General features: G+C 35.5%; 1 protein-coding gene and 1 non-coding gene across 2 annotated transcripts in view; one reads left to right on the plus strand and one right to left on the minus strand.

Annotated features, from left to right (window-relative positions):
* clasp1a (cytoplasmic linker associated protein 1a) overlaps positions 1-15,898 on the minus strand; it is a 168,387-nt gene that overhangs the window by 95,795 nt on the left and 56,694 nt on the right. Inside the window, 6 exon segments of the mRNA XM_055152935.1 lie at positions 4,274-4,344; positions 6,018-6,115; positions 7,801-7,876; positions 8,025-8,116; positions 9,420-9,523; positions 10,140-10,218. Of these exon segments, the coding sequence (XP_055008910.1) occupies positions 4,274-4,344; positions 6,018-6,115; positions 7,801-7,876; positions 8,025-8,116; positions 9,420-9,523; positions 10,140-10,218 (520 nt within the window).
* On the plus strand, positions 10,617-10,743 carry LOC129409046 (U4atac minor spliceosomal RNA). Its single transcript, XR_008632244.1, has one exon. It is a non-coding gene; the product is annotated as a U4atac minor spliceosomal RNA (small nuclear RNA).

Raw genomic sequence — 15,898 nt, forward strand, 5'->3', positions numbered from 1 at the left:
AAACAAGCAACAAAACTGTAATGGTATAACAAAATAATTTAAAATATTCCCAAAAAATACTCTTGGTGATATATCAATACAGCAGCCCACGATATCGATGAAATATTGATATTTCAATATTTCAATATTTTTGCACACCCCTAACGAGAGGTCTGCGCGGGACAGAATTTTTAGTCCCGCACACGCAGAAAATTTTTATTTTAATTTCTGCTCACAACTGCGATATTTTGTCCCGCTTCCACCCGCAAATTCTAAAAGATGAAGACGTTTGCTTTCTTAAATTCTATCAAACACAGAGAAGGAAGGAAAGGAATTGTCAAAAATGTGCGTGAGATTAGACTACGTTTGCAAGTTTTGGCTGCTTAAAATGTTTTTATTAATACCAAATAAAATATCCAGCACAAATAATGTATGATAGGCAAACATGAATCATTTGTATTTGTATATTTTACTTTACACTTATATTTAGTTTGCAGAACTGCAGTTTATCGTCCCATCCACCCGCTCCTGCACTGTCCAGTCTCGCTCCCATCCGCGCCCTCAGTGAGTTTTCAAAATGTGTCCCACGCCGCACTGTTTTGCGTCAGGTCCCGCGGCTCTACCCCTAACCCACAGTGTTTGGCTCCAGTCAAAGGAAGCTCATCGAGGCTCGCTCACAAAATAGCAAATTAAAAACACCAAGATCATGTACGCAGGGTTAATATGAACATTTTAAGACCAAAATGACGAGGCTCACCACAGCAGTTACACAGAGGGGGGGGGTGATTTTCAATGTAAAGTTAGTTGGAGCCAGAGTCGATGGAGCCATAACCACCCCCATTCTCACTCCTTTTTGGAACACGGCGTCTAGCAGCTTAACTAAATCCATTTAAATATAATGTCTATGGAATCAACATGGAATGAAGCTAACGCCATAATGAGACCATATCAAAGCTAGTTAGCCATTCTTCATACTCATAATTTAACCAAACATCTCAAAACATGTATAAAAGTGTTTAAATCCAACAAAACTAAAACATTTCAGACTCCTGTCACCCCAGAACTCATCAAATCATCAAATATCTGTACTGTATTCCTCATTTACAGCTAGTAGCACTTTAGCGTTAGCACATGTCACAGCACATTTTACACCGCGACACTTTTAGCTGCCGCGTCCGTTTAGCAGCTTTATATTTTAAAACGCTGAGTCATGTCTAAATATTGTGTCTAGTCTCCACTGTTCTTCTCTGTAAATGTGAAGTAAGGGTATTTTTGTAGTTATATAATCTCACCAGCTGGTTAACCTTGTCCATACCCTTCAGCTTTAGATTTTAGCAAAACTGAAACGGCTAAATAAATAAGGATTACCTGAAACTAACACAACACAACAAGGCTAAATGTACACAGTTAGAAAAAAGCAGACAACAGACATTTTTCAGTAACTGTTCATTAGTTAATAAAACAAGTATCACTGAAAGTCAAATTATATTATGCTAAAATGGGGCGACCAGAATTTCCACTATTTTTCTTTTTTTTTTTTTTTTTGATGGTTAGTAATAATAAAATTGTAAAACGAGTGCGTAATTAAAGAAAATTGTTATGCAGAGACCATTCATGACTAATATATGGAGCCAGTATAGTCAAATTTTCTTTGTGTTTTGGTCGTTTTTAAGCAGCTTTTCTGTATTTTACCTAAAAAAATGACAATTAATGAATCTCTTTATTGTTCGCAGGTATCAAATTGGTCAAAAATAGGGACACCTGGGACATTTCTTGATAAAACTGGGACAAATCACTGGTTTTGTATAAATCTGCTGAGACAGGAGACACTGGGCTCAAAACTGGGACTGTCCCGGGTAAATAGGAACGTCTGGTTACCCGACGCTAAAATCATTACAAATATTGCACCATTCAGAGTTCATTGTATGTTCTGCAACTGCTAAAAATATAATTAAAGGTTCCCTACGTTGGTCCAGAGTCTGTCATTCACTTGTCACATGAAAATGTTACTGCTTTGCCAGGAATGTTCCACAGTATTGCATAGACTTCTCTGTCATTTGTTCATTTAGAGGCAATTTTATAGCCAAAAATACTTGGCTTTGTGGGGTGACCTTCTTGTCTCCATGGAGATTGCCCAATCTTATGTCATTTTGTGGAACATTCCAAAAAACAACAACATTTTCACTGGAACATTCACCAAAAAACTTACGTAGTGACCCCAAGGTACAAGCTAAGGCTACACTACATACTGAAAGCCACAATACTAGTGTTGAACCAGCATATCCAATCATGTCTGACCATACTGATGCTTTGCAGTGACATCACGCTGGGGGTGTTCTACATGTATCTGTATGGTGGAATGTTCAGAAGTTACCATGAAGACGCAATACAAACATGAGCAAACACTGCAAAAATACTCCATATTTAGTTTTTAAAAGTCGACAGAGCTAAAAACAAACTAAGTTTTAAAGTCAACACTTGCACACACACACATTTTTGTTATCTAAAATGTCTCATATGCTTCCTTGTCAAAATGGGTGAAAAATGCATCGCTGGAACTGTCTCTAAACTTAGCAGCATTTCTGTTTCCTTGCACACTGATAACGCTGTATATGTCTGTGTGCTGTCTGACCTCCTGCTCTGCAAACTCATCCAGTCTAGCCCCAGGTCTGTCATTCAAACCTCTCCCTTTACGCACTGCTAAGCGAAATGAACTGACAAAACGATCTTTGCATGAATAATGATTTGCTCCGAGACATAAAAACAAGAAAATAACTTCCAAAACAATCAAGACTGTTATTATAATGAAATGTAAGAACTAGAAATTTATCACAAAGCAAAGGCAAACTAGTACCAGGCACAGCAAATATGTCTTTGTTTTCAAATACACTCTGTGAATCTAAACTGTATAACAAGAAATCTATCAGCTTAAAAAAATATGGTAAATTAGGACTGTTGCCATAGCGATAACCAATTTAAACCAAGATATTATGTTTTGAAGTGGACTTATTTCTTCAAATGGTTCCAATTATGTCAATGATTCTTTATACCTTGCTTAAGAAGGGGGTATTATGCAATTTAAAAAAAAAACTTTCTACCATGTCTGAAGAAGGCTGAAATGTCATCCATGCATGTTTGAGTAATTTAGGGATCTCTTCTTGTCCCTATTTGACTGTAAACTGTAAACTGTACAAGGCAACTTCACAGATCTCATGTGATGTGCAGTAGTTTAATTAGCGGACTGCACGCTGATTTGTAATGCGCTCTGAAAGGGGAGTGACTTAGCATGGGGATTTTTTTTTTCCCCAAACCTATAAACACTTTAAAACAGAAACTGCTCCACTCAAAAGCATCGAGCAACAAACAAAGCAATGTGGTCTACTCCAGAGAGCAAAAACAGCCACTTCACAAGACGATGTACCAACACAAACGAGAGAGCAACACAGGACCTCAGTCGGCTGTACACGTCCATCTAAAAGCCTCGGGCCGCTCCTTTGAGGACTGTGAGGTACAGATCTTAGCCAGAGAAAAGAATTGGCTTGAGAGGGGAGTTAAAGAAGCTATTTTTGTTAAGAAAGACAATCAATGGGGGACTCAGACACCATCTATCTCCTATTTACACCTCCATCCTCAAAACAAACAAGAGAACAATAGCTGGAGCCAGGTCAGGTCCAGAGGTGTGAAAGCTCCATTACTGCCCTGAATAATTATGCTAATAAGACCCAACACTCAATGCAAGTTCAATAGGCCTAGTTAACAAACAAAAACTGTAAACAAGTAGGTGTGCTAGTTTCAGAGTAGTTATTTAACTTCTCCCTGCAGACAGATATAAGAAGTATCCACCAACATTTGACGAGAAACGAAGAAGCAGCTTGGATGAGTAAACGTACGAAACATATTCGACCAAATAAGCTGTTGTCCAGTTGACAAATTGACACGGAGAGCAAACGAAAGGGAGACTCAAAGCATCAAAAACAAAAGCAGGACTTATAAAACGTGTTAATCCGTTGTTGTTTTTGTCAAATATAGCATTTTCAAAACAATAAATGGTAAAACAATGATCCAAATACAGTATGTAATGTGTGAGCAGTTAATACCCCACAGAAGAAAAACACCTTGAGATGTAAGTGTGAATTTAGGAAGCTGTGAACCATTTTGGATGTTATTCTAATCAGCACAATGAAAAACCGCTTTGAAATTGTAAATAACAACAAACAAATAATTTTATATGGCTCCTTTACCAACGCACCAATCTCCAAAACACAAGTAGAGGACGGTTCAAAGATCTACTGACCTGAGCCCGACGAGGAGATCATGTTTCCTGATCTTTGGACTTCATCGAATTTGCTGAAGATTACATTCAACCTGGAGAAAAAAAAGCGAAAAAACAGTCAAACAGTCAAAATTTTATATAAGAAAATCCGTTCTGAGCTGCAAAACTGGTGAAGACTAAAATAAGCATTGTCCATGGGTGAGGAGTTGGCATCAGAGTGGAGAAGGGAGAGGCTGACCACAGAGGGAGCAGATGGTCCAGTGTGAAATATGACGATGGTCAGAGGGGATACTAAATGCTAAAGGATATTGTTTTTTTTTGTTTGTGAATCTGCAGGGCCCTAAAATTCACAATTTGAATGGTGCAATTATAAAAGCTGCAATTATTAAAGGGCCCATATGACGCTATTTTCTGATCTTACGTATGGTGCCTGTTAAATAAACATTAGTTATCCTTTAGCACCAACATACTCGTACTATATATATGTACCTATGTCTTTCACATATTTCAAATTTTTGACTAGAATTACAAGTAGATTTATGTTTTAAATTTTTTTTTTTTGGAAGCAGTACATTTGAGAGCAGACTGAAATAGAACTGCTGAATTAATAGAAGAATATCTGCATTTCAAAACATGTCTGTCATGGATGCTCGAAATCTAAAGAGAGAAATAAATCTGGACCACTGCAAGCCGTATGTGAAATGAAATGAAATATCTCTGTTTTTCTCATTTTGAAGACTTTAAAGAGCCTATATTACACAAAGTTGACTTTTTGTGAGCTTTAAGTCATGTTATAATATTGTTTCCTCATCAAAAACAGACCTGGAGTTGTGTTTTGTTTCATTCGCACATGTTTAACACACAAACCCTGCATATTTAGGCTGAGTTATTCTCTCAAAGTGACTTCAAATTTCATGACAGCACAAGGTGGAGCAGTGCATTTTGAGTTTTGGAGATGTAGACAGACTAATAATGATATAATAAAGGGTTACGCAAACATGTGTGAATGAAACAAAACACAGCTCCGGGTCTGTTTTTGAAGAGGAAACAACATTATAACATGACTTAAAGCTCACAAAGAGTCAAATTTGTTTAACATAGGACCTTTAAAGTCTTCAAAATGTGACAGACAAACAGAACTAGTTAATTTTACACAGCTTGCAGTGGTCCAAACTTACTTCTCTCTTTAGATTTCGAGCATCCTTCTTATTCACCTATTCATTTTATTATGTAAAAGAAACAGCGACAAACGTGACAAACATGTTTTAAAATGCAGGTACCCTTATATTAATTCAGTAGTTCTATTTCAGTCTGCTCTTCCAGGTTTAAAACGCTAAAAAAATTAAAACATAAATGTAATTCTAGTCAGAAAAGTCTAATCAGAAATATGGGAAAGATATAGCTACAAGTTTATGTTGGTGCTGAAGGTCTATGAATTGTGTGATTTTTTTTTTTTTTTACACATTAGGATATGTAAATAAAAAATGTAAATAAATATACATAAATGTGTTAATACTGGTTTTGAATTGGTAACACTATTTGCTAAACCATTTACTGGAATCAATAAATAATAAAGAAAACAGTTGTGAATTTTTAGCTGACCACTAGAGGGAGCTCCAGTACAGGTTTTGTCTCAGCGCAGAATCAAAGGCTTCTCTTGTAAATGTAAAATGTAAATGTATGTAAAGTGTACGTGTCTGCAATGTAAATGAATGAACTGAAGAAACACGTGAGGTTTTAAATAGTTGACGTTGTGTTGTTTTACCGTGACTGTGGAAGGCCTTTTTTGCTCAGGTCCAGTCTGACTCTCTCCCCCACGTGTCTGTAGATCTCCACTAAACAGCTCATGGCCCCGTCTCGAACCTGCAAAGAAAAACGGGGCGAGGTCAAACTTAAGGCAGAGGAAGCATTAAAGCTCCTGTATTACGTAAAGTTTACTCTTATGACATTTAAGCCAGGTTATAATCAACCTCAACGAAAACAGACCTGGATTTGTGTTTTGTTTCATTCACACATGTTTGAGTAATGCTGCATTATTAGTCTATCTACATCTCCAAAGCTCAAAATGTTCTTGCCCACCTTGTGATGTCATTTAGTGGTAGTTTTCAAGAGAACAGATACATTTAACTTTTTGTTCAGTGGAGATTGGCTGATTTTACTGAGGGTCTATGGGGTTTAAAAACACTTTTTTATTGGCTTATTACCACATCACAAGCTGGAGCAGAGTGTTTTCAGTTTGAGAGACAAACTCAGCCTAAATATTCAAGGTTTGTGTGTTAAACATGTGCACTGTAAAAAAGATTGACCAAAATTTAAGATATAAACACTTAAACCTATCAGAAAAATGACTTAAAAGTAGTGAAATTATCTGTCCATGCAGCAAGATCATTTTACTTTACAAGTTGTCTTAAAATAAACTAACTCTAGAATAGAATTAAGCCATCTTAGAACTAGGAGTGTGCAAAAATATCAAAATATCAATGCATCTTAACATTTAATGTGATGATACAGTATAGATATATCACCAAGAGTATTTTTTGGGTATATTTTACTCAGTTATTTTGTTACATTGCTACTGTTTGGTTGCTTATTTAGTGGAAGGAAACTCATTTATGCGACACATTTGACATTTTCACTATGTTTCTGACACTCTAGGTCTGAAAAAAATAACCTAATAACATAGAATATCGGAAGACCAAATGAATCTCATTGGACTACTGACATTTTCACTGTTTTGATGATTAAAATGTTTGTGTTTTATATGAACTTTGCACAAGAAGTGGTTTAGCAAAGACTTTTAGTATTACAACCACAATTTAGCCATTATTTTTTATTGAATTTTATCAAATCGATTCGAAAAAAAAAAATGTATTGAATCAAAAGCTCAATGTATCGAGATGTGTATCGTATCGGCAACTTCTTAATGATATCTGAAAACAAGATGAATATCCTGATATAAGTTTTAAAATCTTGGCCAGATCAGAGAAATTTGCAGTGTGTGAATGAAGCAAAACTCCAGGTATGTTTGTGATGAGGAAACATTATAACACAAACCAGAAAATCCTTTACAGTCTGCCAAAAACATCACATAAAGTGTTAGAAAAAGGAAATGAGAGGAAGTAAAAGACCACCCTACCTAAAAATGTCTTGAGCAACAGCCAATACTTATCTACTTAACTAGGATAAAGCTTAAGAGTTTTCAAAGATTTCTATGTATATTTGTCCTTAATCAATTCAGTTCAAGTGTATTTATTGTTAAAAGGTTAATTATTTATTCCACATACAAAACATTGACTTAAGTCTTGTGTAGAAGTACATTTAAAAGAGCCAATGCTGTCAATTATTACCATTTTATAAACAAAACCACCTAAAACTAGTTTAAAAAGTAAGAAAATGCATGTATAATTTTAGTACATACACTAATATAAGCTGTTTACATGAGAAAATATGACAGTTTATAATAATAACTGTTTGATATTAATAAATCTGATGTGTCTAAAACCCCAAATTAAAATTTTTTGAGCTGTAAATGAATAAAAAGGACAGACCTGACTCGTGGGATCTCCCAGAAGGTTACATATATGAGGGACTATTTTACTAAGAGTGAGTCCTTGGGCTCCGTATCTGAAAGAAACAGATGAGATAAAAATAAATCGAGGCGAATATAACGTGCGTTCATAACAAAAGTCGTTATTAACACACATAAAACTGTCGGTGAAATATGAAAACTATTTAAGTGTTCCCGATTTAAAAATAGAAATGCAGAACTCACGTGTTCAGTGTTGCGATTAAACAAAGGCACACTCCTTCTCTGGTTCTGTTGTTCTTGTGTTTGAAACCTCCCAGCATTCGGTCCCACACGTACTAAAAAAACACAAAACGCAAACAATAGAGGGTCCGTTAAATGTTTTTCTCAGTGGAGATGTTATCGCTTTGTTCAAAATGTCCCACAGTATGGCTTTAAACCTCTCGATCTTCATGAAAACCAAACCAGACCAAGTTACATGTCAGATCTGAGGAGAAAATACTTGCGTTTCTAGGTGTTTTTGAGCTCTAAAACCACCTGTAATTGAATAAATATAAAGTAGAGCTGTTTAATGCCATACTGAGGAACATTTCAGGCAGAACAATGGCATATCTATACTGTATAAACAAGCAGGTGATGGACTCCCAACCTAAAAGTTACAAAGTGCACCTTTAATACAACATTTATTTAGCGTTTTTGTTTTCCAGTTCCAAAATGGCAAATAAATACTGTATTTTTGGGACTATAAATCACACTTTTTTTCATGGTTTGGGTGTTTCCTGCGACTTATACTCTGGTACGACTAATATATTAAAATTTTCAGACTGACAGCCGTAAGAGAGCGTTCTAGGCTTGTGTGTCAGTATGTAGTACTACTATTACGCCTGTACCTCTGTCACTTCACTCTACTGCGCATGAGTCCTGTAGAAATAGCTGCTGTCTTGCTGTAAATAGTGAAATATTCAGCCGAAAACAGTAATCGAGCAGCAGAAAGAAAGTTTGGAGTGAGTGAGAAACTTGTGATTGAATGGTAGAAAGCGGGGATGGAGAACACAGCTTCACAGTAACCAGGAGGGTGCACCATACAACTTTCCTGGAAGTCACTGGATGAATCGACAAAGCCTGAACTTCAGTGACACCAAAACCATCCTGTTGGGATTCAGAAAGGCCAGAATAATTCTAACTGGAACTGATGCAGAGTCTGAGGACAGCTACATGGAAGAGGAAGCGGTGCTCTGTTTACATCATGGATTTATGGTTTATCTCCGAAGGTCACGCAGAAGTGACACTGAGGATGAAGAATTCAATGAATTTAGTGATTTGGAGTGAGATCGTGAGTTTGGTAAACTTGTGTTATGTTCTATATGCTATAATTATCTGAATAACTGTTAATATGTTACGTTTACATATTAACGCCTGTTCATTCTGTTGTTCTCTGTTCCATTGTTATTACTAGAACTTGACTTTCAAAATGAAATGTTGGTTCCTGGTCTCTGATTTTATAAAATGCATTTCCCCGAAAAGGGCGACTTATATATGTTTTTTTGCTGATTTTTTGGCTGGTGCAACTTCAGAGCGACTTATAGTCTGGAAAATACGGTATATAGATTTAAGCTTCATAAAATTGTAGAAATGTGATACCTGAGGCGTTGCGGCTTGTTCCATTATTTTTAGCAGCAGTGTTTGATCCTGATCCCGTACTTGATCTTTGGAGTCTCCCAATCGATCAATAAGGCTAGGGAGGACTGAAACAGAAAGAATAAGACAGTAGAATTAAACATTATTAATACCATAAATAAAAAATAAACAAAAAGAACATTTATGAGACAAAAAGATGCTTAAATGAAATGCGGAGGATGTAATAATGAAAATACAGATTTAAAGGTGTAAATAGATTACACTGGGTTAAATAACAAACATAGATAATTTAAATATCTATACAAACTATTTCCTCAAAACATTTATTATTATTAACAAGTATTATTATTATTATTATTGTAAGGAAATGCCTTTAAAATTATGCTTTGATGAAAGGAAATGATGATGGTGAAAATAATATTAGTTTAAGTAAAGGGACTAAAAATATTTGTTTAAAAAAGAAAGAGAGAGAAAAGGAATTTGAATTATAAACTGGCCAAAACATATCAATGTAAGGGGGCCTTTTATTTTATTAAATTTGTGTTGCTGTGTGTGGTCAGGGGGAAATGGGGGTGGCATTTTTTGTTGTTTTGTAATTGTTGTGGGTGTTGCTTTATTTATTTTTTGTGTGTTTTGTTTTTATGTTGATTGTTGTATTTTTTAAAATATTAAATTATGTTGTCTTTAATAAAAATAAATAAATAAATAAAATAAAATTCTTACCTGTTCCTATTTGGGCCCTAAACCGGTCCTGTAATCTGGTTACTAAGGCAGATAAAAGATCCAATCCCAGCAGAGCCACCTGGTGGACACACAGGAGAACTGCATGTTAGATATACATTTTTAAACATCTAAAATAATGAAAAAACGCCACATAAATAATTTCTAAAATAAAATAAAGCCTAAATAAATCGAAATCAGTGATAAAATAAATGCTGAGCTTGTGCTGTTTGACGTTAGCACAATTTATTATTATGTGACTGCAAAGGATTATGGGTAGAGACAGTATTTTTAGTTTCTAGTTTTTCTGCAGCAAAAATACGAAGAAATTCTTAGTAAATCTCAACAATAATGCGTTTTTTTTAATTTAGAAACATTTTTAAAAGCGTTAAATCCCGTTTTACGTTGACATCGTGTGCACCATGACCGAGGACCATGGCACAAAGCAGTGATAGAAACCCGGAAGCCCCTCCCACTTCATCTTTCCTTGTCTTGGGGTGAGTGAGCCGCTCAATGAACGTGTAGTGAGAGTGGCCCTGCTGACACAAGATCAACACATACGCATCACCTGGACTCCGGTCTAGGACATGGTGCAATTTTTGGAACCCTTCGATAATGTTTAATGCAAAAATACGACATAATGCAGGTTATCGTTGACAGCGAGGAAGGGGGACATCTAGTGGCAGCAAAAAGAACTGCAAGAGATACTACTAAAGCTCCATTTAACTTGTTTCAATACAGATAATTTCATAATTTTGTTTGCATAGCACATTTCACAAACAATCAGTGTCCAAAGTGCTGCACAAATACATAATAATACATAAAAACTATAATAAAATGATAAAATAAACGCTCAGATTCAATCATACTAGTCTTAAAATAATAAAACCAGTAAAATAAAATAAAAGCAATATCATAGAATAGCAATAAATAAATAAAGGCAATAAAATACACACCCAAATTTAAACGACATTAAAAATAATAATAAAAAATAAGAGCAACATCACAGAATTGCAATAAATAAATAAATAAAGCTAATAAAATACATTAAAAATAAATGCTCAGATTTAATCATACTAGCCTAAACATAAAAAATTTAAATAAAATAAGAGCAACATCGTAGAATAGCAATAAATAAATAAAGGCAATAAAATACATGCTCAAATTTAATTATACTAGTCTTAAAATAAAACAATATAAAAAATAAGAGCTAAATCATAGAATCACAATAAATAAATAAAATACATTAAAAATAAACACTCAGATTTTATCATACTAGTCTAAACATAAAAAATAAAATAAAGTAAGAGCAACATCATAGAATAGCAATAAATAAATAAATGAAGCCAATAAAATAAAAACTAGTCTTAAACTAATAAAACAACATTAAAAAAATAAAATAACAGTGAACAGCAATAAATAAAAAAATAAAGGCAATAAAATAGATTAAAAATAAATGCTCAGATTTAATCATACTAGTCTTAAAATAATAAAACATAAAAAAAAAAAAATAAGAGCAACATCATAGAATAGCAATAAATGAATAAATAAATAAAGGTAATAAAATAGAATAAAAATAAATGCTCAGATTTAATCATACTAGTCTTCAAATAATAAAACCAGCAGAAACGAGCAGAAATCTGTTAATTAGCCAAAAAAAAAAAAACAACATTTAGACTATGGGGTCACTTCACTTCACAAGGAATATCGATTGACATACCAAAAAACACCTTTATCCATTTGACAAAACTGAATTTCTCATTTGCTATGGATCCTACCTTGACACAACACAAATATCTGATCACGTGCTAGAGCTAGAATAAATAATTACTATGAATAAGCTCTTTAGCCCTGGATTAGTATCACAGAGGTAACTACAGGTCACGGAGAGAACGAAGAGAACTCTAACACACATGATTTTGTTTATCAGGGTTTCAAACTCTGGAGTTATAAACAAAATAATACGTTTACATATACAAAAAAGATTTCCTAGTTCACAGAAATTCAAACTAGAACACTAACTAGTAGAAACAGTCACAAGATTTAGTCCAAAAGAACGAGACTTTTAATTTAAATTTTTAACAAACCATTGCCATTTAGTTCGCAATTTTGGATTTGATTTATTTAATTTAATAGTTCTGCTGTCATTGAAGCACTGCTTTTTCATTTTTAATAAACTATGCCAATCCATTTACAATTTTGGCTTCATGATTTTTTTATTTGCATAATTTAATAGTTCTGCTGTCATTGTAGCACTGCTTTTTGGTATTAATTTTAATTTTAGCTCTGTTTTTGGCATTGGAGGAGTTACTCAGCAAAGTTAACTCATTTTTTATCCAAATCAAATGTAAAAATATGGGGAAAAAACTTCTCACAAGATAATTTTCTCATTTTGTCTCGCCAAATTGCGCAGCACGAGATTTTGTCCCATCCCGACAAACTGAGCTCCTTGAAGCACAATTAGTTGCCAAATTCCAGATGTGTTCACTTTGTTCTCAGCAGAGGTCTGCAGACTCACAAAAGCCCCGACAGAGCACTTCAGAGAGTCCAGGGGATTACCGTAATTAGTGTGATGACAGGCTTCAAAACAGACACGGACTCAAACCAGAACAATTGAAAAAAAATGCTGAAAATTCCAAGAAAAGCTACAACACAAAACCTGGGTCAAAATATTTTATCATTTGTTTTATATCGCCATGGAAGTAGTGGGTCTGTCACAGTAACAAATTTTGAAGTGTGATATATTGCTGAAGAAAATATATATGATAATGATACTGAGACAAACCCATAAAAATTCAAAATGTACCATATTTTCCGGGCTATTAGGCGTTCCGGATTATAAGGCGCACTGTCATTAAATGGTCTATTTTCAACTTTTTTCACAAATAAACCACACCGGACTTTAAACGAAACACAACTTTGTTTGTCACGTTCACGGTGACTCTGGGCTTTGTTCAGTTGTGGCGTGTAGGGAGGGTGCTGTCTGGGACCGCTGGATTGTCGGCGTGTTCGCAGTGACTCAGTTGTTCAGTTGTGTCTAGAAGTGGCACACTGGACTCACTTTTTCGGTTCATTCCTCCGTTCCGTTTCTCGTCGGCGTGGAGTGATGAATGTGGCTGTGAGTATTTTTCGCTGTGCGGTCGCTGTCTGCTCCTTGTGTGTTTGTGTGTTCTGCGGGTGGTGTGGCTTTGTAGTTTACTAAAGTCGTGCTGGGACACCCGAGTGGATTCTTGTATGGGGCGCTCTGGATTGTGGCGCGCGGTCCTTTTTTGTTGGGGTTGGTGGCTTAAGAGCGCGTAATAGCCCGGAAAATACCGTACAATATTGTTTAGGGGTGTAGCGGTACATGTATTGGTGCTGAACCTTTTCGGTACGGGATGTTCGTTTTGATGCAGGGCTGTGCACGAGTGAGTTTGCGCAATTTGTTTACATTCCGCCACTACATGTGCAGCTACTGAAGGCTCGGCTCTTTTAATATTCACACGGGAACTCGTCCATGATTGGAGTGACAGTGTTTCCCACAGTGCTTTATAGTTAAGGCCGCCTTGACTATGTCCCTCCAAACCACGTGAATCCTCGCAAAACTGTGGTCGTTGCGCCACGGTCCTCAATTTCGCCGGCACATAATTTTCGTCCCGTCCCCGTTGACATTGTATCTGCCAGCAGATCTGCACTTACTGCAGACAATGTGGACAAGTTGGTTTTTCTGGCCAAATATATGAAGATTGAGTAAAAATTCATGCTGGAACTGTTAGTGCTGCGTTTAACTTTTTGAAAAGTTTTGTTTACTTTTTACAAGGAATTAATTTTTTGGAATATTTTATACATTTGTTGCTTATTTGAGAATATTTTGTTTAACTTATTAGTATTACCAAGCAGCACTTTGCATTTATTTTATTGTCTTGTTTGTATAATGTTAGAACAAATTTTGGTTTTGCACTTTGTTCCCACACTGTACCAAAAATGAACCGAACCCCAAAACCAAGGTACATACCGAACCAATTACACCCCTAATATTGTTAAATAAATAAAAAGTTACTGAATATAAACTTGAATATGGAGAAATTGTAGTTCAGGAGTCAAAAATGTTACACTTAAACTACCCAGAATAATTTTGAATTTGACCTATTTTTCAACTATCTATGGAGAGGCGACCCCGCTCAGTCAGAATGCCTGTTTTTCTAGGTATTCTTGAGCTATAAAACCACCTGTAATTGAATAAATGTAAAGTAGACCTGAAAAAAGCAAATGATGGACCCATAGCCAACCAAAAACTTACATAATCCACCTTTAAGTAGTTTATATCGATATCGTTTATATCGATAATGACTCATAGAAGTTCATAATTTAACATTCTATAGCTCAAATCTCATCATAATACAAAAAAAAATCCCCACTAGTACAAAAACAAAGTATATATATGGTATGTAAAAAAAACTAAAATGTGGCTCTTGGAAAAAGAATCAAAACTTCAGAAAGAAACGAATGAAATCCAGAGACTCCAAAAAAGTAAAAAGTCGGACGAGGAAAAGCACAGCTGAGTTACGTAGATATAGTATTTATTGTGACACTCCTACATGGTTCCACTCTGACATCTTAGCATATGCAGACTGTTTTTAGTCTAAATAGGAGAGTCTTTTCATTCTAAGCACCAACCCCCACCAGAAAAAAAGGCCCATCGCTCACACCTCCTCCTCTTAAATTTGCATTGAAATCTCCCAGACATCATCCCCTTTAAATCCTCTCTGAACCCACATACAGCTCGAGCCCACAGTGTAATGAAGTCTGCACATTCAGGCAGGATTTGCACATTGTTATTTACCTGCAGCGGAGGTTTTTAGATTTCAAAGCTAAAAATACAGCTTACATTAGCATACTGAGACGTTCATATTTTAAAATGGCTCATGGTACAGTATTTCTGATCTGTGTTATAATACTGTTTCCTCATCACAAACAGACCTGGAGTTGTGTTTTTTGTTGTTTTTTTTGTTTCATTCACACATGTTTAACACACGCATAATGTAGACTAATGTGTGTCCTTCTCGCAACCGGAAAAATCAGCTGGAAAGTCCCCCTCAACTGTACACTTTATGAAACTAAGTTAGTTAATCTCTATACCGTAGTTTTAAGACTATAAGTCGCACTTTTTTTTCATGGTTCACAATAACACATTTTGAAGTACGATGTATTGCTATAGAGAAATACTGCAACTTTATGCCACTGATACAATAAAAATAAAGCTAGATACTGAATTTTTCAGACTATAAGTCACTTTTTTCATGGTTTGGGTGTTTCCTCCGACTTATACTCCGGTGCAACTTATATATTAAAATTTTCACACTGACAGCCACGAGAAGCTCTAGGCTCGTGTGGCAGTATCTAGTACTACTTTTACTCCTGTAACACTGTCACTTTGCTCTACTGTGCATGTCTCCTGCAGAAAAAGCAGCTGTTTTGCTGAAAATAGTGAAATATTCAGCCGAAAACAGTAATCGAGCAGCAGAATAAAAGTTTGGGCGGGGATGGAGCAACCGGGAGGGTGCACTATGAAACTTTCCTGGAAGTCACTGGATCGACAAAGCCTGAACTTCAGTGACAACTGAAACCATCCTGTCGGGATTCAGAAAGACTGGAATAATTCTAACTGGAACTGATGCTGAGTCTGACAACAGCTACACAGAAGAGGAAGCGGTGCTCTGTTTACAACATGGATCTATGGTTTATCTCCGAAGGTCGCGCAGAAGTGACACCAAGAATGAAGA

Source organism: Boleophthalmus pectinirostris, unplaced genomic scaffold (genome assembly GCF_026225935.1).
Source record: "Boleophthalmus pectinirostris isolate CB_2022bp ecotype Guang Dong unplaced genomic scaffold, ASM2622593v1 HiC_scaffold_1, whole genome shotgun sequence".
NCBI lineage: Eukaryota > Metazoa > Chordata > Actinopteri > Gobiiformes > Gobiidae > Boleophthalmus > Boleophthalmus pectinirostris.